The sequence below is a fragment of the Mobula birostris genome, chromosome 11 (assembly GCF_030028105.1).
Source record: "Mobula birostris isolate sMobBir1 chromosome 11, sMobBir1.hap1, whole genome shotgun sequence".
Lineage (NCBI taxonomy): Eukaryota > Metazoa > Chordata > Chondrichthyes > Myliobatiformes > Myliobatidae > Mobula > Mobula birostris.
In genome coordinates, this window is record NC_092380.1 from 7,063,104 (window position 1) to 7,088,767 (window position 25,664).

The window sequence follows — 25,664 nt, forward strand, 5'->3', positions numbered from 1 at the left end:
TCCAACCCAATTTTAAAATTAGCAGTGGTAGAATATTTTTGTAGCTGTAACCATTAAGATCATCCAATAATTTTTCTTCATAAAGCCAACTTGCTGTCTTCTGTCAGTATAAACGTACTGTTTGTTAGTAAGGATCTTCATGAAATGTTGCCTTAGTTTCCTTTGTAAAGAGAATTGAATGTCACAGAATTTCAGGTGTTTGGTTCAGAATCAACTTTATTTTACTTAGAAGTTACAACGTGGAACAGGCCACCCAGCAACTCACTGATTTAACCCTGGCCTAATCACAGGACAATTTTAAATGACCAATTAACCTATTAACTGGTATGTCTTTGGACTGTTGAGGAAACAAGAGCACGGGAAAAACATAAAAAACTCTTAACAGAGGAAGCCAGCTCTGCCCTCAACTGTAATAACGTTGAGCTAACTGTTACTCCAGTGTGGCACAGTGAAATTCGTTCATAAGAGGAATTGGTACAACTGAGCTGGGCAAGCTGTTCACTGTAAGAAGGGGGGGAAGAAACTTTGGGCCTGTTTTGGTTCTGGAAGTAGGGGACAGTGGATTCCTAACTCCAGTAAGAGTTGCATCAGCAACAATAAAGTATCAATGCAATACTTAATTCACCAAGGTGATCAGAGTTTGGATGGGTGAACCAATCATTTAATTGCGCACTGCAGAGCTGCCAGTAAGATCACAAATGCAAGAGATTCTTGCAGATGATGGAAATCCAAGCAACATGCACGAATGCTGGAAGAACTCAGCAGGTCAGGCAGCATCTATGGAAAGCAATAAAATTGACTTTTTAGGCAGAGGATCTTCCAAGAGGCCCCTGCGAACTTCCTCCAGCATCTCAGAGTCGGGTTTAATATTACCAGTATACGTGGTGAAATTTGTTGTTTTGTGGCAGCAGTAAACGGCAATACAATAATAAGAACGAAACAGTAAGTATATGTAGTGCAGATAGGGGGATGGGTGGAAGTGTTCATGGGTTCAACTCCATTCAAAAATCTGGTGGCAGAGGGGAAGAAGCTGTTCCTGAATCGTTGTCTGTGTGTCTTCAGGATCCTGTACCACGTCCCTGATGGTAGTAATGAGAAGAGGGCATGTCCTGGGTGATGGGGGATGTTGCCTTTTTGGAGCATTGCTCCTTGAAGATGTCCTGGATGCTGGGGAGGCTAGTAACCATGATGGAGTTTACAACTTTCTGCAGCTTACTTCCATCCTGTGTAGTGCAGTCAGAATGCTTTCCACGGTTCATCTGTAGAAATTTGCGGGTGTCTTTGGTGACATGCCAAATCAACTAAAACTCAAAATGCTGGAGGAACGTCGACTGTACTTTTTTTTCCTATAGATGCTGCCTGACCTGCTGAGTTCCTCCAGCATTTTGAGTGTGTTGCTTGTGACAGCTTGTTTGATTGGCCCCTCCTTCAGCACTTACTGACTGTACTTTTCGCAATAGATATTTATTTAGAGATACAGCTCGGAGCAGGCCGTGCCGCTCAGATTTAACCCGAGCCTAATCAGAGGACAATGACCAAATAGGTTTTTGGACTGTGGGAAGAAACCCACACATATGTACAGTACAAGCTCCTTACAGACAGCGCCGGAATTGAACCCCGAGCTGTAATAGCGTCGCGTTAACCGCTATCGCAGTGACCTATGTCTAAGAGATATGCCAGGCATTTACCATGTCTCCGCCAAGATCATTTGGAAATTTGATCGCTACTACCGGGAAAGATTGCAACTGCTTATGTATGTCGCCTCAAATGTGCTGGTCGGCCCTTCGTCATCCTACTGGGTAGGTCATTGTTTTTGGCTGCTAGTGTTTGTAAAAATATTTCACTTCCCTCCTGTGCCTCCGCAGTCCTGTGACGATGCTGATAAGAGGTCAGTTACTGGTACTCGTTAATCGTGCCCAGAACACGAGTCCTACCCCTCCCTGGACACCAAATAGATGGACAGACAAAATAAAGAAATTAGTATGTAGAATGAAGATGTTGGAACTGGAGCAAAGAAAAGGCTGCTGGAGGAACTCGGTGACCCAGGCAGCATCTGCAGAGGAAAATGAAGTATGCATTGTCCACTTCCCTCGGATGCTTTCTGACCCACTGAATTCTCTGCTCAAGAATAGTGCCAAATTCACTATAAGGTACGTTACGGTCTCTTGATCTCGACATAGATTATAGTTTAGAACTGCTGATCTAATTTGCCACCATTTCCTGCACACCTAGCAACTACCCTGCGCCGGACTGCAAGGCACCGCAGAGTTGTGAACACAGCCTCAGACCTTCCCGCAAATCAGCGTCCCCCCCACCCCCACCCCCGCATTGTCTCTGCTCTCCCCTTTGCCCCAGGGGAGTGGCCAACATAATCAAGAACCCTTCCCATCACAGTTCATATCTGTTCTCCCCACTCCTGTCAGGCAGAGAATTATAAATGGTTAAGCGCACATGTCACAAGACGCAAGGACAGCTCCCGTCCCACTGTTGCCAGACTCTTGAATAACCGTCTCGTACGCTAAAAGATGAAATTCGATCTCCCAGTCTACCCCGACGTGGACCTTTGTCACTCAGTGGCCACCTTATTAGGGACACCGGTACACCTGCTCATTAATGCAACCATCTAACCTGCCAATCATCTGGCAGCAACTCGATGCATAAAAGCATGCAGACATGGTCAGGAGATTCGGTTGTTCAGACCAAACATCAGAATGGGGAAAGAAATGTGATCCAAGTGACTTTGGCCGTGCAATGATTATTGGAGCCAGAGGGGATGGTCAGAAACTGCTGACCTCCTGGGGGTGGGATTTTCCTGCATAACGGTCTCTAGAGTTTACAGAGAATGGTGCAAAAAAAACAAAAAACATCCAGTGAGCCGGCAGTTCTGTTCATCAATGCCTTGTTAAAGAGAGAGGTCAGAGGAGAATGGCCAGACTGGCTCAAGGTGACAGTAACTCAAATAACCATGTGTTACAACAGTGGTGTGCGGAAGAGCAGCTCTGAATGCATAACTTGTTGAACCTTGAAGTGGATGGGCTACGGCAGCAGGCGAGCACGCTGGGCTCCACTCCTCTACCTAATAAAGTGGCCACTGAGTGTATATTCTGCATTTTGCTGTCTTTTTACTGCTTTGATGTACTTATGGGTGGAATGATCTGTGTGGAAAGCAGAAGGTTTTTATTGTATCTCTGTAAATGACACTGAAAAAAATAACACTATAAGTTCATTCCTTTGCCGAAAGGGCAATTATTTTACAGATGCTAATTTATATTGAAATTATGTAGGACAGTGATACATTAATAAGGAATTATTTAGAACAAATTTATTTAGTCAGGCATCTCAGCAAAGCTTCAAGTCTCAGAAACCTATTGGTTCTTCCATCAGCCAAGGCGCAGCGTCTTCTGGAAGCCTGCCTTCCAGGTTTTCACCTATACTTGAGCTACGTTGAAAGAATGCCAAGGATTCTCTTGGAGGCTGTTCCCTCCCTCGATTGAAAGCCCGATTTCTGTTTGCAGGGGGACCTCGGTGGAGGGAATTCCAGCGAGGACAGCCTCCTGCGTAAGGTGGCGGCAACTCCTTGATGCATTCTCACCCCCCCCACCCCCCTCTGGCATGGAGAGGTGGTGGTAATCTCCTCGCCCTCTGCATCCGAGAGGGACGCGAGGTTTACTCTGTTCCACTAACTTTCCAAGACTGCCTCTGGGTCTCCATCAGGGGAACACAGCGCACGACGGAGGTGCCTGCAACTCTGCTAATGGCGGGTTGCCGTCCTCTGCATTGTCCACTAACAGTGGTTCTCACAGGTCCTCTTTGCCTTCAGGCTGTGCGGGCCCAGGATCCGGATTCCATTCCTCGGCTTCCCTGGGAGGACAGCGTCAGCGAAGTATTCCCCTGTGCTTATAAAGCTGCTGACAACCACGGGAGGAGGAAGGTCTGGTTTCACCTCACACCCTCCCTCTTTTACTGGAGCAGAAGGGTGTCCTGGTGGAGACTAACTGCGGTCAACCACAAAGGCCACATAAACAAAATGGCGACAATTGATAACCCTGACAACGACAGACAATGAAACAATGGCTTCACACCTGGCGGTGTGACCTCATCAAGGCCCAACGGGGGCGGGGGCGGCTCGCCCCAAAACGAAACACAGGCCAGGCCAACGTCCAAAGGGCAGGACCACCTCAGAAGAAAAGAGTGGGGGTGAAGGACGGAGAGAGACAGTCAGGAAGAAATCCAGAGACAGTGGTGGGGTGGGGGAGATAGAGAGAGACATAGACAAAGAGAGGGGGAGGGACAGAAAGCCAGAGACAGAGAGAGGGATAGAGACAGGAGGAGAGAAACATAGACAAAGTGAGCAAGAGAAAGACAGGGAGAGAGTGACAGGCAATTCTGAGGGATATTTTCCAAACTCCAAATGTTTCTAAAGACCTTTGTAAGAAACTATTTCCTGAAGAGTCACGAGTGTAACACAGGAACATGTGCAACACAGTCAAGTTGCAAAGAGCCAGATTGGAGATCAGACAGCTTGACTTGGCCAGCTCCACCACAGGCACAAGCCAGACATTCCTCTTCCTGCGGTTGCCAATGGCTTCTCAAGCACTAGTGATCCCAAAGACACAGTCATGAGTTTGTCTGTCACCACTGCTGAGCTGCTAGAAAAAAAGTAGGAGGATGTAAAGCAGGAGGCACTGTAGGGCCTGTAAATACTTAGAAACATTTAACAGCATATACAGAAAGAACCCCAGGAGCATGGGCCCAAGGCAGCCACCATCATCCTGGTGCCAAAGAAGGTGACAGTAACCTTCCTAAATGACTATTGTCCGGTGGCATTAACATCAACCAATGCTTTGAGCGGCTGGTCATCGAGCACATTAACGCCTTTCTTCCGACTACATTGGACCTTTTCCAGTTTGATGATCCACTGATGATGCAATGGTCTCTGTCCTCCACTCTGTCCTGTCCCACCCAGGAAATGGGGTCTCATACACCAGACTACTGTTTACAGGCCTTCAACTCCGTGATACTCCAGAAACTGGTGGGGAAAATGCCCAACTGGATCTCAACACCTCCCTCTGCAATTGGATACTGGACTTTTTAACAGTGAGGCCGCAATCTGCCTATGTGGGCAGCAATGTCTCACATCCCATTACGCCGGGCACTGGCACTCCCCAGGGCTGTGAGCTCAGCCCACTGCAGTTCACACTGCTGACGCACGACTGTGTCACAGGATCCATCTCAAACCGTGTCATCAAGTTTGCGGATAACTCAACAGTGGTTGGCCTTATCAAAAACGGTGATGAGACGGAGTATAGAGAGGAAGTGGAACAGCTGGTAGATTGGTGTGAGACCAACAACGTAGGCCTGAATGTGGAGAAGCAAGGGAAATCATTGTGGACTTCAGGAAGGTGCAGACAAAGTAGCCTCCAACCTGATGGCATGAACATTGACTTCTCAAACTTCCGCTAATGCTCCACCTCCCCCTCGTACCCCATCCGTTATTTATTTTTATACACACATTCTTTCTCTCTCTCTCCTTTTTCTCCCTCTGTCCCTCTGACTATACCCCTTGCCCATCCTCTGATTTTCCCCCCTTCCCCTTTCTTTCTCCCTAGGCCTCCTGTCCCATGATCCTCTCATATCCCTTTTGCCTATCACCTGTCCCCCTCTTGTCTTCTCCTATCATTTTGGATCTCCCCCTCCCCCTCCCACTTTTAAATCTCTTACTAGCTCTTCCTTCAGTTAGTCCTGACGAAGGGTCTCGGCCCGAAACGTCGACTGTACCTCTTCCTACAGATGCTGCCTGGCCTGCTGCGTTCACCAGCAACTTTTATGTGTGTTCCATGAATACATGGCTCCTCTGTAGAGACAGTTAAGTGCACCAAGTTCCTGGGATTTCACATCGTCTATGACCTCACCTGGTCCCTTAGTATCACCTCCCTGAAGAAGAAGGCGCAACAGGGCCTCCACTTCCTGAGAAGATTGAGGCCCCCCTATCCCCCCTTTTAACTACGTCTCATAGGAGCACCATTGAGAGAGCGCTGACAAGTTACGTCTCCATCTGTATGGTAGCAGTGGAGCATCGGACCATGAGTCTCTACAAAGGACTGTGAGAACAGCTGAGAGGATCATAGGGATCTCCCTACCATCCATCGGGGACATTTATCAGGAGCGCTGCGTACGCAGGGACCTTAGTATTATTAAGGACCCAACCCATCCATCCAGCATCCTCTATGACTTTCTACCATCAGGCAGGAGACTCTGATACATAAAGACAAGAACGGTCAGGATGAGAAACAGTTTCTTCCCTCAGGCCAATAGGCTTCTGAACTCCCTGTCGCATCGTATTTGGTTCCACTGGTTAATCTATTCAGTACTTTAGAATATTTAAAATTAATGCTCTTTAGTTTGTTATTTATGTGTGATTCATCTGTAGATTTTATCCTTGCCTTCATAAGTTATCATGTGTTATATGTACTACTGTGCTTTACAGCCTGGTTCAGAGAAGTGCTGTCTCGTTTCTATATAGATTATATGGTTATATACATTATATACATGTATATAGTTAAATGACAATAAACTTGACTTGGCACTTGATAGAGCAGACAATAACTTGCACAGCAGCAGAATTTAGTACATCAGTGGCCACTTTATTAGGTACACCTGTACACCTGCTTATTAATGCAAATATCTAATCAACCAATCAGCTGGCAGCAATTTGATGCATAAAAGCATGCAGACATGGTCAAGAGCTTCAGTTTTTGTTCAGATCACACATCAGAATGGGGAAGAAATGTGACCTAAGTGGCTTTGTGGAATGATTGTTGGTGCCAGACGGGGCGGTTTGAGTAATTGCTGATCTCCCAGGATTTTCACCCACAACAGTCTCTAGAGTTTACAGAAAATGATGTGGAAAAAAAAACATCTGGTGCACCACACACAAAATGCTGGAGGAACTCAGCAGGTCAGGCAGCATCTATGGAAACGAATAAACAGTCGACGTTTCGGGCTGAGACCCTTCATCAGGAACGAGAAGGAGGTGGGGAGATGCCAGAATACAAAGGTTGGGGGAGGGGAATGAGGCTAGCTGGAAGGTGATAGGAGAAACCTGGTGGGTGGGAAAGGTCAAGGGCTGAAGAAGAAGGAATCGGCTAGGAGAGGAGAGTGGACCACAGGGGAAAGGGAAGGAGGAGGGGACCCGGGGGAAGTGACAAGCAGGTGAGAAGAAGGGAAGGTGGGTTGGGGAAATGTGTTTACCAGAAGGAGAAATCGATATTCATGCCATCAGGTTGGAGAGTACCCAGATGGAATATAAGGTGTTGCTCCTCCACCCTGAGGGTGGAGAACATGGACTGACACATCAGAATGGAAAAGGGAACAGGAGTTAAAATATTTGGCTGCCATGAAGCCCTGCTTCTGGCAGATGGTGCAGAGGTGCTCGACGAAGCGGTTCCCAAATTTACGACGGGTACCGCCAGTATAGAGGAGGCCGCATCGGGAGAACCAGCGAGTGGCAGTTCAGTGGGCAAAAACGCCTTATTAGTGAGAGAGGTCGGAGGAGAATGGCCGGACTGGTTCAAGCTGACAGGAAGGTGACAGTAACTCAAATAACCACACATTACAACAGTGGTGTGCAGAAGAGCATCTCTGAATGCACAACACATTGAACCTTGAAGAGGATGGGCTACAGTGGGCAGAAGGCTACACCAGGCTCCACTCCTGTACCTAATAAAGTGCTCAAATAGACATGTTGGTTGGCATGGACAAAAGTTAAAGGACAAAAGTTTAGGGGTAACATGAGGGGGAACTTCTTTACTCAGAGAGTGGTGGCTGTGTGGAACGAGCTTCCAGCAGAAGTGGTTGAGGCAGGTTTGATGTTGTCATTTAAAGGTAAATTGGATAGCTATATGGACAGGAAAGGAATGGAGGGTTATGGGCTGAGTGCAGGTTTATGGGACTAGGTGAGAGTAAGAGTTTGGCATGGACTAGAAGGGCCGAGATGGCCTGTTTCCGTGCTGTAATTGTTATAGGGTTATATATGGTTATAAAGATCATTTCAACAGAGCGTCCAGTTAAAGGAGAAAAACAATAACAGAATAAAGTGTTACAATTAAAAAGAAAGTGCAGTGCAGGCAACTCTTGAACCAGAGGGGATAACTTCACTTGCCCCATCATTGAACTGTTCCCACAACCTCTGGACACATTCTCAAGGATTTTTCATCTCATGGTCTCAGTATTTATCACTTATCTATTCATTTATTATCATTTAATTATTGAAGTATTTTCAGCTATGATTATGATGATGATTATTATGTCATTTTTTCCCTTTTTTTTGTATTTGCAGTTTGTTGTCTTTTGCACACTGGTTGTGCGCCCTGTTGGTGCTGTCTTTCATTGATTCTGTTATGGTTATTGGATTTATTCAGTTTGCCCGCAAGAAAATGAATCTCAAATCAAGTTTAATTATGATTCAAACCATACAGCTGAATGAAACAGTGTTCCTCTGGGGCCAGGGTGCAAAAATACACACGTGCATTTAACAGGATGTGGGAGAAAATAAAACACAATTTTAGTCCAAGACCCAAATTGATGCTGCCCAGCAGTCCAGCCTGTAATTCCACCAATCCAACATTAGAGGGCAGCACTGACAGGAGAAGCTACCCCCAAATGAGCACACGGTGCCTCCAGCATCTCCTCCCCACCTGGACTGCAGCAGCAGGCAAGCCTGCGGCTTGAGGCCTAGTCCTTGCTACAACAGAGACGACACTGCTGCCTTGCCTCCTGCCTCACTACCAAACAAGGGAAACAAGTCTGCAGCAATCAATGCCCAACAGGGTCTTGCGATCACTAAAGAAACGTCCAAGACAGTCACTCACGGTTTCTTGCACCAACTCTGGTGCCTCTGAGTAGCAGGCAGCAGCACGGCGTGCAGCTGGGTTAGCTCCTCCGAGCGCAATCTGGCTCCTCCTGTGGTACAACAGCCCAACTCTCCTCCCACGGCCCTACGGCCCTGCAGTCCGGCAGCTCGACTCTCCCATCACGGCCTGGTGATCTGACTTTCTCATCATGGCCCAGCGGCCTGACTCTCCACCCAAGGCCTCCCCTTATCTGAACCACCAGCCACCTCCTATGACACCCCGGCCAGCTACTCTTATCAAACAGCTGCTCACTGATGTGGTAGTCTTGCTGTACCCATTGTTATTGAAGTCCAGTTTAGCTATGATTAAAAAAAACACATTTAACAAAGAAAAAAGCATTTTACAGGCTGCTGTGTCTACATGTGCCGCCATCTTACCGGAAGGATTCTATATGTTGACGTATATGTACTTTGATAATAAACTTATTTTGAACGATGGGATGCAAGGCCTTGGCCAAGTGGTTAAGGCGTCAGTCTAGTGATCTGAAGGTTGCTAGTTCGAGCCTCAGCTGAGGCAGTGTGTTGTGTCCTTGAGCAAGGCACTTAACCACACAGTGCTCTGTGATGACACTGGTGCCAACTGTGTGGGGCCTAGTGCCCTTCCCTTGGACAACATCGGTGTCGTGGAGAGGGGAGACTTGCAGCATGGGCAACTGCCGGTCTTCCATACAACCTTGCCCAGGCCGGCATCCTGGAAACCTTCCAAGGCGCAAATCCATGGTCTCACGAGACTAACGGATGCCTATAATTATAATGTATTGCATTGTACTGCTGCTGCTAAGTTAACACATTTCATGAGATATGCCAGTGATAATAAACCTGATTCTGATTGAAATCAAAACATCTCTCCTTGTGTACTTAAATATAGACCATTGTATGATGTTCTGGTTAACATGCCGCCCTAGAGAAGGAGACAGAAACTATCCCTACATTTAACTCTGGGTGTGCACTCGCTGGAATTCAGAAGGATGAGGGGAGATCTCATTGAAACTTTTCAAATGTTGAAAGGCCTAGACAGAGTAGATGCAGAAAGGATGTTTCCCGTGGTGGGGGAGTCTAGGACAAGAGGGCACAACCTCAGGATAGAGGGGCATCCATTTAAAACAAAGATGTGGAGAAATATCTTCAGCCTGAGGATGGTGAATTTGTGACCACAGGCAACTGTGGAGGCCAGGTCATTGGGTGTATTTCAGGCAGAGCTTGATCGGTTCTTGATTGGACACGGCATCAAGGATTACAGGGAGAAGACTGGGGAGTGAGACTGAGGAGAAGGAAAAGGAGCAGCCATGATGGAATGGTGGAGCAGACTCAATGGGTCAAATAGCCTAATTCTGCTCCTGTGTCTTATGATTTTAACAAGGACTGTGAGGTCAATAATCCATGTCACCCGCCACAGTAGTGTCGCGGTCATCGAGACGCTATTGCAAGCTCAGGGTGTTCCAGCGTTCAAAGTTCGATTCCGGCACCATGTAAGGAGTTTGTACGTTTTCCCTGTGAACTATGTGGGTTTCCTCCGGGCGCTCCGGTTTCCTCCCACAGTCCAAAGACGTAATGGATAGTAGGTTCAGTAGTCATTGTGAACTGTCCTGTGACTAGGCTGGGGTTAAATAGGTGGGGTGCTGGGTGCTGCAGGCTGTTGGGCTGGACAGGCCCCGTTCCACGCTATATCTGTAAATAAAGTAAAATTATGATAGTAGTCTTGTAACAGCTGTCCTTGAACTTGGTGGTACACACTTTCAGGCTTTTGTATTTTCTGTCTGATGGGATGGGGAGAAGAGGGAATGTCCAAGGTGGGTGGAGACTTGGCTGCTTCATGGGGGCAGCGAGAAGTGTCCATAAAGTCATGGAAGGGAAGCTCATGTCCACGATGTGCTGATACTTCTCTGCAGTTTCCTGTGGTCACGGGCAGACCAGTTGCCATGGACCCTGACAGAAACATTCAGATCTTGAACTCTCAGTATCACACTTTCAAGAACTTCCCAGATGTCTCCAGGTGCCCTACTCTAATCAACTTCTGCAAGCTCCTAGTACCATCAAAATACCCAGATGGGCTGCCCTGTAGCCTAGCGGTTAGCCCAACACTATTACAGCTCGTTCCTGTTCGACTTCCACTTACTCATTCCGGCCTTTCATTCCGTCGGAAACTGGGCTCTTTGATCTCCCCTTTGCATTCCCTCCATTTTTCTTAGACAAAATTCTTACTTTTCTACAGATTTGGGGAAAAAAACGGACATCAATCTGAAATACTTTGCTCTACTCCACATTTCGGCACCTGTTTCCAGCACTTACCAAATTTTCTCTCACTTTACCATGATGCTAGAGCATAAGACATAGGAGGAGAATTTGGCCATTTGGATCATCGAGTCTGTTCCACCCTTTAATCATGGTTGATTCTATTTTCCCCTCCTCAGCCCCACAACTCGGTCTTCTCCCCGTAACCTTTGATGCCATGGCCAATCACGAACTTATCAGTCTCTGCCTTAAATACACCCAACAACCTGGCCTCCACAACTGCCTGTGGTAACCAATTCCCCAAATTCACCACCCTCTGGCTAAAGAAATTTCTTCTCATCTCTGTTTTAAATGGACACCCCGTCTATCCTGAAGTTGTCCTAGACTCCCCCACCATGGGAAATATCCTTTCCACATCTACTCTCTCTAGGTCTTTCAACATTTGAAAGGTTTCAATGAAATCCCCCCCCCCTCATCCTTCTAAATTCCAGCAAGTACAGGCCCAGAGCCATCACAGGTTCCTTATATGATAACCCTTTCATTTCCGGAATCATCCTCTTGAACCTCCTCTGAACCCTCTCCAATGCCAGCACATCTTTTCTTAGATAAGGAGCTCAAACTCCATGTGAGGCCTCAGCATCACACCCCTGCTCTTACATTCTAGACCTCTTGAAATGAATGCTAACATTGTATTTATCTTCTCCACCACTGACTCAACCTGCAAGTTAGCCTTCAGGGTGTTCTGCACAAGGACTCCCAAGTCCCTTTGCATCTCAGATTTCTGGATTTTCTCCCCACTGAAAAAACAGTCTGCACATTTATTTGTTCTACCAAAGTGCATGACCATGCATTTTCCAAAGTTGTATTTCATTTGCCACTTTCTTGCCCATTCCCCTAAACTTTCTTGTTTCCTCAATGCTACCTCCCCCTCCACCAATTTTGTATCACCTACAATGAAATGGTGGTGTGGCAGCCACACCAGACTTCAGGGCAAATGGTCTCGGACTCGAACCTGGCCAGCTCCTTGCTCGCACTCCACCTGTGCTGGGTTGAGCCTCGAGCTAGCGACCCACCCTGGTAAAAAAGCAGACAAATTTTAAAAGAAACAGCAAGGTTGCCACAAGGTGCGGAGAGGGATAGCAACAAACTGTGGATTAGGTCTCCCCTTAGCAGTGAGTGCAAGCTTCAGCTGGGGTGTTCTGTTCCCTTTCCATAAGACATATGAGCAGGATCAGGCCATTCGGCCCATCGAGTCTGCTCTGCCATTCCATCATGGCTGATTTATTATCCCATTCATCTGCCTTCTCCCCATAACCTTTGTCTCCCTGACTAATCAAGAATCTATCCACCTCTGCTTTAAATATACCCAATGACTTGGCCTTCACGGCCGACGGTGGTCGTGAGTTCCATAGGTTCACCACCCACCAGCTAAAGAAATTCCTCATCGCCTCCATTCTAAAAGGACGTCCTTGTATTCTGAGGCTGTGCTCCCTGGTCCCATACTCTCCCACAAAAGGGAACTTCCTCTGCACATCCACTCTATCTAAGTCAAGGATTCTCAAACTTTTTAATAGCATGGATGCCTACCATGAACCAAGGGGTCCGTAGATCCTAGGTTGGGAACCCCGAAAGCCTTTTCCATATTCAATAGGTTTTAATGATTCGTTCTTCTTAGCTCTAGCGGGCACCAAATGCTCCCACATTAACCGTTTCATTGCCGGAATCATTCTCGTGAACCTCCTCGGGACCCTCTCCAATCCCAGCACACTCCTTCTTAGATAGTTATACACTTGAAAGATTAATGGTGCATCTCTTTCCGATTTGGTCCCGGGCTAAGTTGCTACAGTTCACTATCGTTGTCCTTGAAGCAGCTTTTCTTCTTTAAAAACCTCCTTCTTAATCCTACCCTCCGCCACCTCCAGTTTAAACTCCATGTGGAATATTTTGGAGGATCAAGAACCAAGAACCAAGATTTGATGGTGGTGCAGTTCTAATGTAGTTGTGTTTATTATATGAAGCTTCTGTGGGGTTTGGGGAGTTCATAACCGCCTGCGGACCCGACGCCCGGAATGTTTACTGTGGTTGCCCGGGCAACCGCGTTCTGTCACGTGACCGCCTTCCTGCCTGTCGGTTGGCGGAAGCGATGTAGCGACCTCAGCCCCAAGTTTTCTTCCCTCGGGTCTGGCGATGGATCCCGAGTGCCGTCAGTTTCATGGTCGGTAATTCTTAACGCCAAGGGTTTAAAGATATAAAGCGATTTTAATCTTCAGAAAAGTGAACGTTAAATATCTAACATCTGTGCATTTTGTTTTGCAGTTTCTGAAATTATGAAAATGGCAGGTAATAGTATTTTTTTACATTTCTCATTCTTGGTTGGAGATATTTTTGTGTAAAACCGCGGCTTTATGGTGACTGTCGGTCCTAAAACAGCAGGCTGTGAGTTTTAAGACCCTCGTGAGGACGAAATTGCTACACCAGGGCAGTACTGACGGACAGCTACACTGTCCGAGATGGCACCTTTCAGATAATAACGCCCAGACCAGACTGAATCAGGTTTAATATCACTGGCATATGTAGTGATATTTGTTGTTTGGCGGTAGCAGTAATGTAAAAATAAGTAAAAATGTACTATCCGAGTACATACATGTCACCACATACAACCCCGAGATTAATTTTTCGTGTGGGCATTCTCAGCAAATCTTTAGAATACAGTAGGATCAATGATAGATCAATCAAAATGCAGAAGACAACAAACTGCGCAAATGCAAATATAAATAAATAGCAATAAATAACAAGAACATGAGATAAAGAGTCCTTGAAGTGAGACCATTGGCCGTGGAAACTTCTCAATAGATGAACAACACACACAAAATGCTGGAGGAACTCAGCAGGTCGGGCAGCATCCATGGAAAAGAGTATTGTCGACGTTTCGGCCCGAAACCCTTCAGCAGGATTTCGGCCCAAAACGTCAGCTGTTTACTCTTTTCCATAGGTGCTGCCTGGCCTGCTGAGTTCCTCCAGCATTTTGTGTGAGTTGCTTGGATTTCCAGCATCGGCAGAATTTCTCTTGTTTATCAATAGGTGAGTGCAGTTATGCTCTTCTATTCAAGAGCCTGATGGTAGAGGGGTAGTAACTGTTCTTGAGCAAGTCCTGAGGCTCCTGTACCTTCGACCTGACGGCAGCAGCGAGAAAAGAGCGTGGCCTGGATGGTGAGGATCTCTGATGATGGATGCTGCTTTCCTGTGACAGCGTTTCATGAAGATATGCTCAGTGGTTGGGAGGGTTTTACCCATGATTTACTGGGCCAAATCCACTACCTTTTATTAAGTACAAATACATAATATTAAAAACTCTAAATTACAATAAGTTCATATAAAAACAAATTAAATTTAAAAAGTATAGCAAATAAGGAGGGAAAAATAAACATACTGAGGTGGTGTCCATGGGTTCATTGTCCACTCCGAAATTTGATGATCGGGACACTGATCAATCGACAACCCCAACAAATCCAATAGAGACAGAAGTTAAGTGAACCGAGATTGTAAAGTTCGATAGTGATTCCAGAGGGCTGCAATGTGCCCAGGCAGAAAGTGAGGTGCTGTCCCTGAAGTAGTGGTGTGATCACTGGAGCTGAGTATGATGGGGTGTCTATAGCTGGTCCCTCGGGTGGCTGGGGAGGCTGATCCGGGATCTATGTAGTCTGGTGCCCTGCCAGCAAGGGTAAGTGGTGACTGTGGTCAGTGGTCGGGTCTTTTGGTTGTTCACCCTCTCCTTTCACAGCCGCCACCTGTTCTCTGCGGCACGGCGGGGGTCGATCTCATGTAGTGCAGCTCCCTCTTGACTCCTCAAGTAGCCGTGCAGGTTGAGAGCATGGATAAGAAGGCGCATGGCGTGCTGGAGTTCAAGAGCCGTGAGGTAATGTTACAACTCCATAAAACCCCGGTTAGACCGCACTTGGAGCATCGTGTTCCGTCCTGGTCACCTCATTATAGGACGGATGTGGAGGCTTTTGAGAGGGTGCAGAGGAGACTTACCAGGATGTTGCCTGGATTCGAGAGCATGTCTTGTGAGGATGGGTTGAGTGAGCTGGGGATTTTCTCTTTGGCGTGAAGGGGGATGAGAGGTGACTTGATAAAGTTATACAAGATGATAAGAGGCATAGGTCAAGTGGATAGTCAGAGGCTTTCCCCCCAGGGTGGAAGTGACTCATATAAGGGGGAATAACTTTAAGGTGATTGGAGGAAAGTATAGGGGGGGATGTTAGAGCTAAGTTCTTTTACACAGAGATGATAAGCCTGTGGAATTTGCAGCCAGGGATGGTGGTGGAGGCAGATACATCAGGGACATTTAAGTGACTCTTAGATAGATACATGAATGATAGAAAAACGGAGGGCTGTGTTGGAGGGTTAGATTCATATTTCAGCACAACATTATGGGCCAAATGGCCTACATTGTGCTGTACTGTAATGTGTTCCATGTTGTGTTGGACCCTGCTGTAGCTGTGCAGGAGACCACAGACCAAAAGATTGGGGTGGGTGTGTGATGGGAATTAAAGAGGCAGGAAATGAGAAACTTCTGCAGTCTGTAGTTTTGTTGTTCCTCTCCACGCTTTGGGGTGCATTGGGCGCCAACCTTGCCATATCTTTAGCAGTTTTTCTCTGTTTTTTTCTGGTGTTATAGGTGCCATCCCCTTCTCTCAGTTCCTCCGTCTCTGCCGCATCTGCTCTCAGGATGGGGCTTTTCATTCCAGAGCGAAGGAGATGTCCTCCTCCTTCAAAGAAAGTGCTTTCCTTCCTCTACCATCAACGTTGCCCTCACCCGCATCTCTTTCATTTCGTGCACATCTGCTCTCACCCTATCTCCCGCCACCCCACTAGGGATAGGGTTCCTCTTGTCCTCACCTATCACCCCACCAGCCTCTGCGTCCAGCATGTAATTCTCCGTAACTTCCATTATCTCCAACAGGATCCCACCGGCAAGCACACCTTTCCCTCCCACTTTCCACAGGGATTGCTCCCTACGTCCATTCATCCCTCCCCACTGATCTCCCTCCTGGCAATTATCCTTGCAAGCGGAAAACGTGCTATACCTGCCCCTACACCCCCTCCCTCACTGCCATTCAGGGCCCCAAACAGTCCTTCCAGGTGAGGCAACACCTACCTGTGAGTCTGTTAGGGTCATTTATTGTATCCGGTGCTCCTGGTGTGGCCTCTTGTATATTAGATTATTAGATTATGAGGACACGCAGTTCTCTTTTATTGTCATTTAATACTACACGCATTAAGAAATGATACAATATTCCTCCGGTGTGATATCACAGAAACACAGGACAGACCAAGACTGAAAAACTGACAAAAACCACATAATTATAACATATAGTTACAACACTGCAAGCAATACTGTAACTTGATAGAAGAACAGGCCATGGGCACGGTAAAAAAAGTTCAAAGTCTCTCGAAAGTCCCACATCTCACGCAGACGGGAGAAGAAAGAAAACTCTCCCTGCCATGAGCTTCCGGCACCGCAAACTTGCCGATGCAGAACCCTGGAAGCACCCGACTACAGTCCGACTCTGAGTCGTCCGAAAACTTCGAGCCTCGGACCAGCTCTCCGACACCAAGCACCAAGCACCATCTCTGCCGAGCGCTTCGACCCCAGCCCCGGCAACAGGCAACAGGCAAAGCCGAGGATTTGGGGCCTTCCCCTCCGGAGATTCTCAATCGCACAGTAGCAGCGGCAGCGAACCGGGCATTTCGGGAGTTTCTCCAGATGTTCCTCTGCTTCTCACGTCCGTCTCCATCAAATCAGAATTGTGCACGGCCCCATTTAACAAATACGATATAATTTCACCAGAGAGGCCGCGCGCGCTGCGTCGCGCTGCCATCTTCTCCTCCCGCCATCTAGTGAGATCCAACATAGATTGGGAGACCACTTTGCCAAGCACCTATGTTCAGTCTGCCAGAAAAAGAGGGATCTCCCGGTGCCCACCCATGTCAATTCTGCTTCCCATTCTCATTTTGCCATGTCAGTCCATGGCCTCCTCTACTGCCGAGATGAGGCCACATGGAAGTTGGAGGAGCAACACCTTATATTCCGTCTGGGTAGCCTCCAACCTGATGGCATGAACATCAATTTCTCAAACTTCCAGTAATTGCCCCCTCTTCACTATTCCCATTTCCCTCTCTCACCTGATCTCCTTGCCTGCCCATCACCTCCCCCTGATGCTCCTCCGCCTTCCTTTAATTCCATGGTAATCCGTATCCAGGTTTTACCTATCACCTACTACCTTGTACTTTCTCCTCTCCCCCCCACCTTCTTGCTCTAACCTCTCAACTTTTTCTTCCAGTCCTGAAGAAAGGTCTTGGCCCAAAACATTGTCTGTTTTCTCTTTTCCACAGATGGCCTACTGAGTCTTTGTGAGGTGTTATAGGTTGTGAATGATACACTACAGAAGCAGTGCCTACACCTAATCGTCTCCCTGCTGACCATCAAGTACTTATCGAAACTTATCCAATTTTCAAACATCTAGCCCATAACCCTTGACCAATGACTTCAAAAACCCGATGCCTTGAAAAGGCAGCATCCATCATTAAGGACCCCCACCATCCAGGACATGCCCTGTTCTCATAGTTACCACCAGAAAGGAGGTATAGGAGCCTGAAAGCAAACACTCAACTTTTTAGGAACAGCTTCTTCCCCTCCACCATCAGATTTCTGAACGTTGAGCTCATGTATAGGACCTCACTATTGTGCTTTCTCTCTTTTTTTTGCTCGGAGTTCAATCCCAGCGTCTTCTGTAAAGAGTCTGTACGTCCTCCCCGTGGAATGCTTGGGTTTTGCCTGGGTGCTCCGGTTTCATAGAAAAACCTACAGCACAATACAGGCCCCCTTCGGCCCACAAAGCTGTGCCGAACGTGTCCTTACCTGAGAAATTACCTAGGGTTACCCATAGCCCTCTATTTTTCTGAGCTCCATATACCTGTCCAGGAGTCTCTTAAAAGACCTGATCATATCTGCCTCCACCACCATTGCTGGCAGCCCATTCCACACACTCACCACTCTCTGCCTAAAAAACTTACCCCTGACATCTCCTCTGTACCTACTACAAAGCACCTTAAAACTGTGCCCTCTCGTGCTAGCCACTTCAGCCCTGGGAAAAAGCCTCTGACGATCCACACGATCAATGCCTCTCATCATCTTATACACCTCTATCAGGTCACCTCTCATCCTCCGTCGCTCCAAGGAGAAAAGGCCGAGTTCACTCAACCTATTCTCATGAGGCATGCTCCCCAATCCAGGCAACATCCTTGTAAATCTCCTCCGCGCCCTTTCTGTTTACTTCACAATTTCCTTCCGCTGTCCGAAGACATATCGGGTAGGTGAATTGGTCGTTGTAAATTGTCCTGTGATTAGGTTAGGGTTAAATCAAGGTTGCTGGGGTCCGGAGGGGCCTATTCCACGCAGTATCTCCACATACATATGTAAACAAAATGAATAAATGAATGATTGTAATTTATGGTTTTAATTATTATATATTGCAAAGTACTGCCTCCACAAAACAGCACATTTCCTGACATATGCCAGTGATATTAAACCTGATTCTGATTCTGATTCAGACCTGCTGGATCCTTAATGCCGTGAGGTTCTCTCTGTGTCTCCACCACCCATCCAGGCTGTGTGCTCCATACTCTAGGTGGAAAAATTCTTCCTCAGCTCCGCTCTAAACCTCCAGCCCTTCAGCCTAAACTCATGCCCTTTCTCTTTTGATTTCTCCTTTATAGAACAGAGAACGGTACAGTGCAGAGGGGGCTCTTTGGCCCATGATGTTGTGACAACCTCTTAAGCCAGAGTAAGGTCCGTCCCACACATCCCCCTGGTTTTCTTTCGTCCAAAGACCAGTGCGTCTTTGTGATGAGGGAGGAAAGCAGAGTACTCAGCAGTAACCCACACACACAGGGAGAATGTACAAACTCCTGAAAGAAAGTGACGGGAATTGACTGACGACACTGGCACTGTAAAGCGTTACACTAAATGTTATGCTATACTAGAAATGATCTTATAAAACCTGTCAGGGACTGAAAGTCCTGGATGGGGTGGAGAGGATGTTTCCAGTAGTGGGAGAGTCTAGGATCTGAGAGCACAGCCTCAGAGTTAATGGGTATTGCTATAAAACTGAGATGAGGGGGAATTTGTTTAGTTGGAGCAGGGCTTCCCAACCTGGAGTCTATGGACCTCTTGCTGAAGGGTCCATGGCGTAAAAGCGATTGGGAACCCCTGAGCTAGAGGATGATGAATCTGTGGGATGTGTTACCACGGAGAGCTGTGGACAACGTTCTCACTAATTTTTTTAAACAGCTGCATGGACCAAGCTTTGCCCTGAGCAGGAAGTTTTTACATGGCCTGAAAACTGTGCGGCACTTTAAGTGTTTTTCTTGAAACATGCGTCAGCATTCAGTGGGCAGGCGGTTTATTAAAAATAAGCTACTGACTTCCATTCTGTGTTTATTGTTACAATTTGTTGTAACTTGACACACTGACAATATAAATACATTGAAGCTCTAAAACATTTCAAAGTAAATCCATTATGGTATTTAGAAAAATTATGGGTTATATTCATTAACATAATTAATTACAGATTATTTCAAAATTATATTAGCATTATTTCAAAATTACATTCACTTTATTTTAAAATTATGTTAACATCATATAAAAGAAAATTCCAGCCGCGTGGCAACAAAGGCTATGTGTGCGGGAGTATTTCAGCTACAGCGCGGCTGTGCACCTTGGAGGGAACAGTGGTTGTGGAGGCCAAATCCAAGAGTGTATTTAAGGCAGAGGTTGATAAGATGTTGATTAGTAAGGGAGGAGATGGGATCGTGGGGTTGAAAAATAGAATCAGCCACGAATGAATGGCAGGGCAGACTCAATGGACCTATTCTGCTCCCATATTTTATGGTCTGATGTGCTTTCTTTGCTACAGTGCTGCCACCTTCAGGCATGTTTTCACTTTGCACCCCGGTCCTTTTGTATCTCAGTATGCTCTGGGGCATTAGCATTAATTGTCCATGTTTTGCCCTTATTAATCCCCAAAATTCATTACCTCACACTCATGATGATCTGAGTAATGGGAACATACAGAATCTGGCGTCTGTCACCAGAAAACAGACATGCTTCTGGAGAGTGTGGCAAGGCTCTTTATTTAAGAGATCTTCTTGAATCGGAGGTAGGATGTGTTTAAGAAAGGTCATGTTATTTTTGAATTTCAAACATACTTTTCTATAGGCATCAACTTTTTAGAATAGTTTCCCTTAATGAAAAAATCCTTTTCAGATAAACTGATGAAGACCAAGGTAACGACAGCTAACGAGTTCCCGGGTCGAACCCTCTTTGGCACAACGCTGGATAGTAAAGGTTTATCCAAAGGTAAAGAATGCCATATACAGAACTTATGATCTCTGTATTATTTACTTACTTGTCTTTCTTATCTGCACAGTTTGTCGTCTCTTGCTCATTGATTGTTTGTCTGTCTTACTGGAGGAAATCAGTGGGCCAGGCAGCATCTATGGAAAAAAGTAAACAGTTGACGATCCGGACTGGTGAAGGGTCTCGGCCTGAGACTTCGACGATACTCTCTTCCATAGACGCTGCCTGGCCTGCTGAGCTCCTCCAGCATTTTGTGTGTGTTGCTCTGGATTTCCAGCACCAGCAGATTTTCTTTTGTTTGTTGGTCTTTCTGGATAATTTTTGATTTGCTTAGAGACATGGCGCGGAGTCCGGCCCTTCACGCTGCATCGCCCAGCGACCCACATATTTAACCCTAACCCAATCACGGGGCAATTTACAATGACCAACTAACCTACTAACCTGTACGTCTTTGGACTGCGGGTGGGGGTGGAAGCACGCACACACGGGGAGGACGTACAGACTCCTCGCAGGGATCGCCGGCATTGAACTCCAAACTCCGATGCCCCGGGCTGTGATAATGTCACCCTAAGTACTGTGCTACACTGGCACCTGATGCATGGTTGGGAAGAAGAATTTGATCCCATTGGATGCCTTTGTTTTACTTGAGAATGCCTGCACGAAAATGAATCTCAAGGTGGTATATGGTAACATTTAGGACGTACTTTGATAAAAAACTTACTTTTAATTTGTGCCAAGGTGAGACCACCCTCAGGGTGGAGGAGCAACGCCTTATATTCCATCTGGGTAGCCTCCAACCTGATGGCATGAATATTGATTTCTCCTTCCGGTAAACAATTCCGCCCCCCCCCCCCCCCACCATTCCTCATTCTGACCTTTTACCTTTTCTCACCTGCCTATCACTTCCCCTGGGTCCCCTCCTCCTTCCCTTTCTCTTATGGTCCACTCTCCCGTCCTATCCCCTTGACCTTTTCCACCTACCTGAGTTCACCTATCACCTTCCAGCTAGCCTCCTACCCCTCACCCCAACTTTTTATTCTGGTATCTTCCCCCCATCGCCTTCCGTTCCAGTCCTGTAGAAGGATCTTCGCCTGAAACGTTGACTTTCGTTTCCGTAGATGCTGCCTGACCTGCTGAATTCCTCCAGCATTTTGTGCGTGTCGCATTGACCTACACGTGTTATGATCCAACGTCGAGGCTGCCTCAGCATCGGCTTCTACTGAAGTGGAGACACGGCATGTTAGATCACAGCTCTGTTTTACTGTTTCACCGAGCTTCCCACTCTTCCCCTTCGTCCTCGTTCAAATTCTTATTCGCAGCAACGCATGGGGACAAGGGCAGGTGATACACTGCTCTGAACTTTCTGTGCCATTCACTGCATCAAGAGCACCTTAACTTCAGCTCCACCTCCCTGTCTTCAGTCATTCAAGATTGAAGATTGCTTCATGTCATTCCCTGTGCACCAGTGAAAGGAGAACAAAATAGTTGTTACTCCCGATCTGTTGCAGCACAATAAAGCCCCCACAATGACATAAAGATTTATTTATTGAGATACAGCACAGGATAGGCTCTTCCGAGCCTTTGGGCCGTGCTGCCTAGCAGCCCACAATTTAACCCTTGCCTAATCACAGGACAATTTACAATGACCAATTAATCAACCAATCTGTCCGTCCTTACACTGTGGGACGAAACCAGAGCTCCTGGAGAAAATCCAGGCGGTCACGGGGAGAGCGTACAAGTGGGAATTGAACCCCAGTCGCTGGTACTGTAAAGCATTGTGTTAACCACTACACCACCGTGTTACCTTACACAATAATAAAAACATGCAATAGATATAAATACATAAGATAATGTAAATAAATATATATAGATTGATTGTATGTCCATAAAGGGATGTTAGACTGCACATAAGGTACATATTTTGTGCTTTATGTTTGTAATTAATTGAGTCCTGCCAAAGGACCGTGGCCTGAAACGTCGACTGTACTTTATTTCTGTAGCTGCTGCCTGGCCTGCTGAGTCTCTCCAGCATTTTGTGTGTGTGTGTGTGTATGTGCGTGCTGCTTGGTCTTCCAGCATCTGCAAATGTCTGTAATTAATTTAGATCACTTTGCAGAGATCAGTTTTCACTTTGACACGAAAGAGACTTTTTCTGCTGAATAGGGTCAGAAAAAAGCCAAATTAAATCCATTGTGATTCAATTTCGTAAAACAATAAAACACGGAAACATCTGGCTGGGGTGAATACCTTTTATAGGCACTGTATATAAAAATTAGGTGAAATCAGTAGTGAAAAAAGAGAACAAAAATACTGAGGTGGTGTTCATGGGTTCAATGTCCATTCAGAAATCTGATGGCAGAGGGGAAGAAGCTGTTCCTGAATCGTTGAGTGTGTGTCTTCAGGCTCCTGTACCTCCTTCCTGATGGTAGCAATGAGAAGAGGGCACGTCCTGGGTGATGGGGGTCCGTAATCCTGCATGCCACTTTCTTGACCCATTACCTTTTGAAGATGTCCTCAATACCGGGAAGGCTAGTGTCCATGATGGAGACGGTTGAGTTTATAACTTTCTGCAGCTTTTGTCCAACCCTGTGCAGCCCAATCCTTACCAAACCTCTGACACTCCCCCCTTTTCTTCCCTCTGCATAAAATTATGCCCTCTCATATTAGCTCTTTTTACCCTGGGGGAAAAGGATGCTTGCTGTTCCCGGTACAACTGTACTTCCCCACACTATACCTGCCTCCATGCAACTCTTGAAGGCAGATTTGCGCTCGGTTACTTAGACGGGGTTGGTGTGACAGACGCTCTCCACTCGAAGAGAGGCAGCACGGGAGCGTAGTGGTTAGCGTAACGCTTTACGGCGGCCGCGATCGGCAATCGGAGTTCAATTCCCGTCGATGTCTGTAAGGAGTTTGTACGTTCTCCCCGTGACCGTGTGGGTTTTCTCCAAGTGCTCCGGTTTCCTCCCACCTTCCAAAGCTGTACGGATTAGGATTAGTGAGTTGTGGGAATGCTAAACGAACACTGGAAGTGTGTTGACACGTATGGGCTAGTCCCAGCACGTTGTTGTGTTGGTGATGAACACCAGTGACACTCTTCACTGTGTGTTTTGATGTACATTTAATAAATAAATGAATCTGAATCTGAATTACAGAGATACCAGAGGAAGAACAGCTTCCTGACACGTCTAACAGTTGTCATCGGCTGATGCTTCCACTGGCGCAGGGCACAGACATTGCCCACAAAACCCAGCAGCTTAGCGGCCCAAAATCAGGCCACTGCGTTGACTCGGAAAGTATCCTGCGTCCCAAGTCGGAATCCGTCCACAACGCCATTGGGTCCAGGCTGAGTTTGCCCCAAGACATGGATTGCCAGGCGAGGCTGAAGACGTCGCGCAAAACCCAGGCCGCCAGCCCTGACCGGAGGAGCAGCGAGCGGCAGGTCGACGGTGAGGAGGTCTCCGTGCAGGGAGGGACACCCGGCACGCAGTCACCATTGTGCGAGACCCCAGAGAGTCTTCCTACGCCAGAAGAGAAATGTCTAATTCCAAAAAATATTCAGCATAAATTTGGGACCCATGTGGTGAATGAGGTCCTATCAGACGAAAAGGTGAGTGAAAGACCAATTGTAGGACTTTCTTCTACTTGTAACACTCAGTCCAAGCTGCCAAAACACACAAATTTACTTTCCCTCTTTTTATCTTTTACTTGTTCTCTTGTGAGTTATTCATCTTACCTCCTGTACCTAATAATCTAGCCACTGAGGGTATGTTCATGGTCTTCTGCTGCTGTAGCCCATCCACTTCAAGGTTCAACATGTTGTACGTTCAGAGATGCTCTTCTGCCCACCACTGTTGTAATGTCTGGTTATTTGAGATACTGTCATCTTCTTGTCAGTTTGAACTAGTCTGGCCATTCACCTCTGACCTGTCTCATTACCATGGCATTTTCACCCTCACTGGATTTTTCTTTGTTTTTTTTGCCCCATTCTCTTGTAAATTCTCAAGACTGTTTTGCATGAAAATCCGAGGGGATCAGCAGTTTCTGAGATACTCAAACCACCCTGTCTGGCACCAACAATCATTTATTTCATGGTCAATGTCACTTAGATCACATTTCTTCCCCATTCTGATATTTAGTCTGAACAACAACTGAACCTCTTGACCATGTCTGCATGCTTTTATGCATTGTGTTGCAGCCACATGATTGGCTAATCATATATTCGCATTAACGAGCAGAATTACGGGTATACCTGATAAAGTGGCCACCAAGTGTAGGTTCCCTCCTGCACCTCTGTATAAGCGTTTCTTGCTCCTTGGAGGCATTTCAGACAAAATATGTAGATAAGTATTAAACTGGTAGATAGATTTAGACTTAGATTATGAGAACACTCAGTCCTTTTTATTGTCATTTAAGAAATGATACAATGTTTCTCCGGAGTGATATCACAGAAGACAAGAGAGACCAAAGACTAACACTGACAAAACCACATAATTATAACATATAGTTACAGCAGTGCAAAGCAATACCATAATTCGATAAAGAACAGACCATAGGCACAGTAAAAAACAAATTTCTCAAAGTCCCGAGTCGATCGACTCCCGAGTCCCCGATAGCAGGCAGCAAAAGGGAGAAACTCCCTGCCATAAACCTCCAGGCACCGTCAACTTGCCGATACCTTGCAAGCAGCTGGAAGCAGCTGACCCCAGCCGACACTGAATCCATCTGTCCAAAAACTTCGAGCTTCCAACCAGCCTCTCCGATACAGGCTCCCGAGCGCCATCCTCTGCTGAGTGCCTTCGCCTTCTCCCCGGCTGCTGAAACACGCAAAGCCGAGGATTTCGAGGCCTTCAGCTCCGGAGATTCCGGTTACCACACAGTAGCAGCGGTAGCAAAGCAGACATTTCAGAAGTTTCTCCAGATGTTCCGCTGTGCTCTCACGTCCATCTCTATCAAATCAGGATTGTGCACGGTCCCCTACTTAACAGATAACAGATACTCATCACCGAAGTGACCGCACGCGCTGTCGTCGCGCCACCATCTTCTCCCCCCTCCCGGGTTAATACAGATTGAGCACCCCTTATCTGAAATTCCAAAATC

General features: G+C 46.7%; 1 protein-coding gene across 6 annotated transcripts in view; it reads left to right on the forward strand.

Moving 5' to 3' along the window:
- Positions 1–1,846: 1,846 nt before the first annotated feature.
- The window catches only part of LOC140204782 (ciliary microtubule inner protein 4-like), a 50,759-nt gene continuing 26,941 nt past the window's right edge, over positions 1,847–25,664 (forward strand). Inside the window, exons 1-4 of one of the 6 annotated variants that reach the window (XM_072271566.1) lie at positions 1,847–2,150; positions 13,460–13,483; positions 20,475–20,567; positions 23,720–24,174. In XM_072271566.1, the coding sequence (XP_072127667.1) occupies positions 13,471–13,483; positions 20,475–20,567; positions 23,720–24,174 (561 nt within the window). In that variant the 5' untranslated portion in view covers positions 1,847–2,150; positions 13,460–13,470. Of the gene's footprint in view, positions 2,151–13,209; positions 13,359–13,459; positions 13,484–20,474; positions 20,568–23,719; positions 24,175–25,664 lie in introns of those variants that run through there. The other 5 variants (XM_072271568.1, XM_072271565.1, XM_072271570.1 and 2 more) reach the window with 5 other exon arrangements.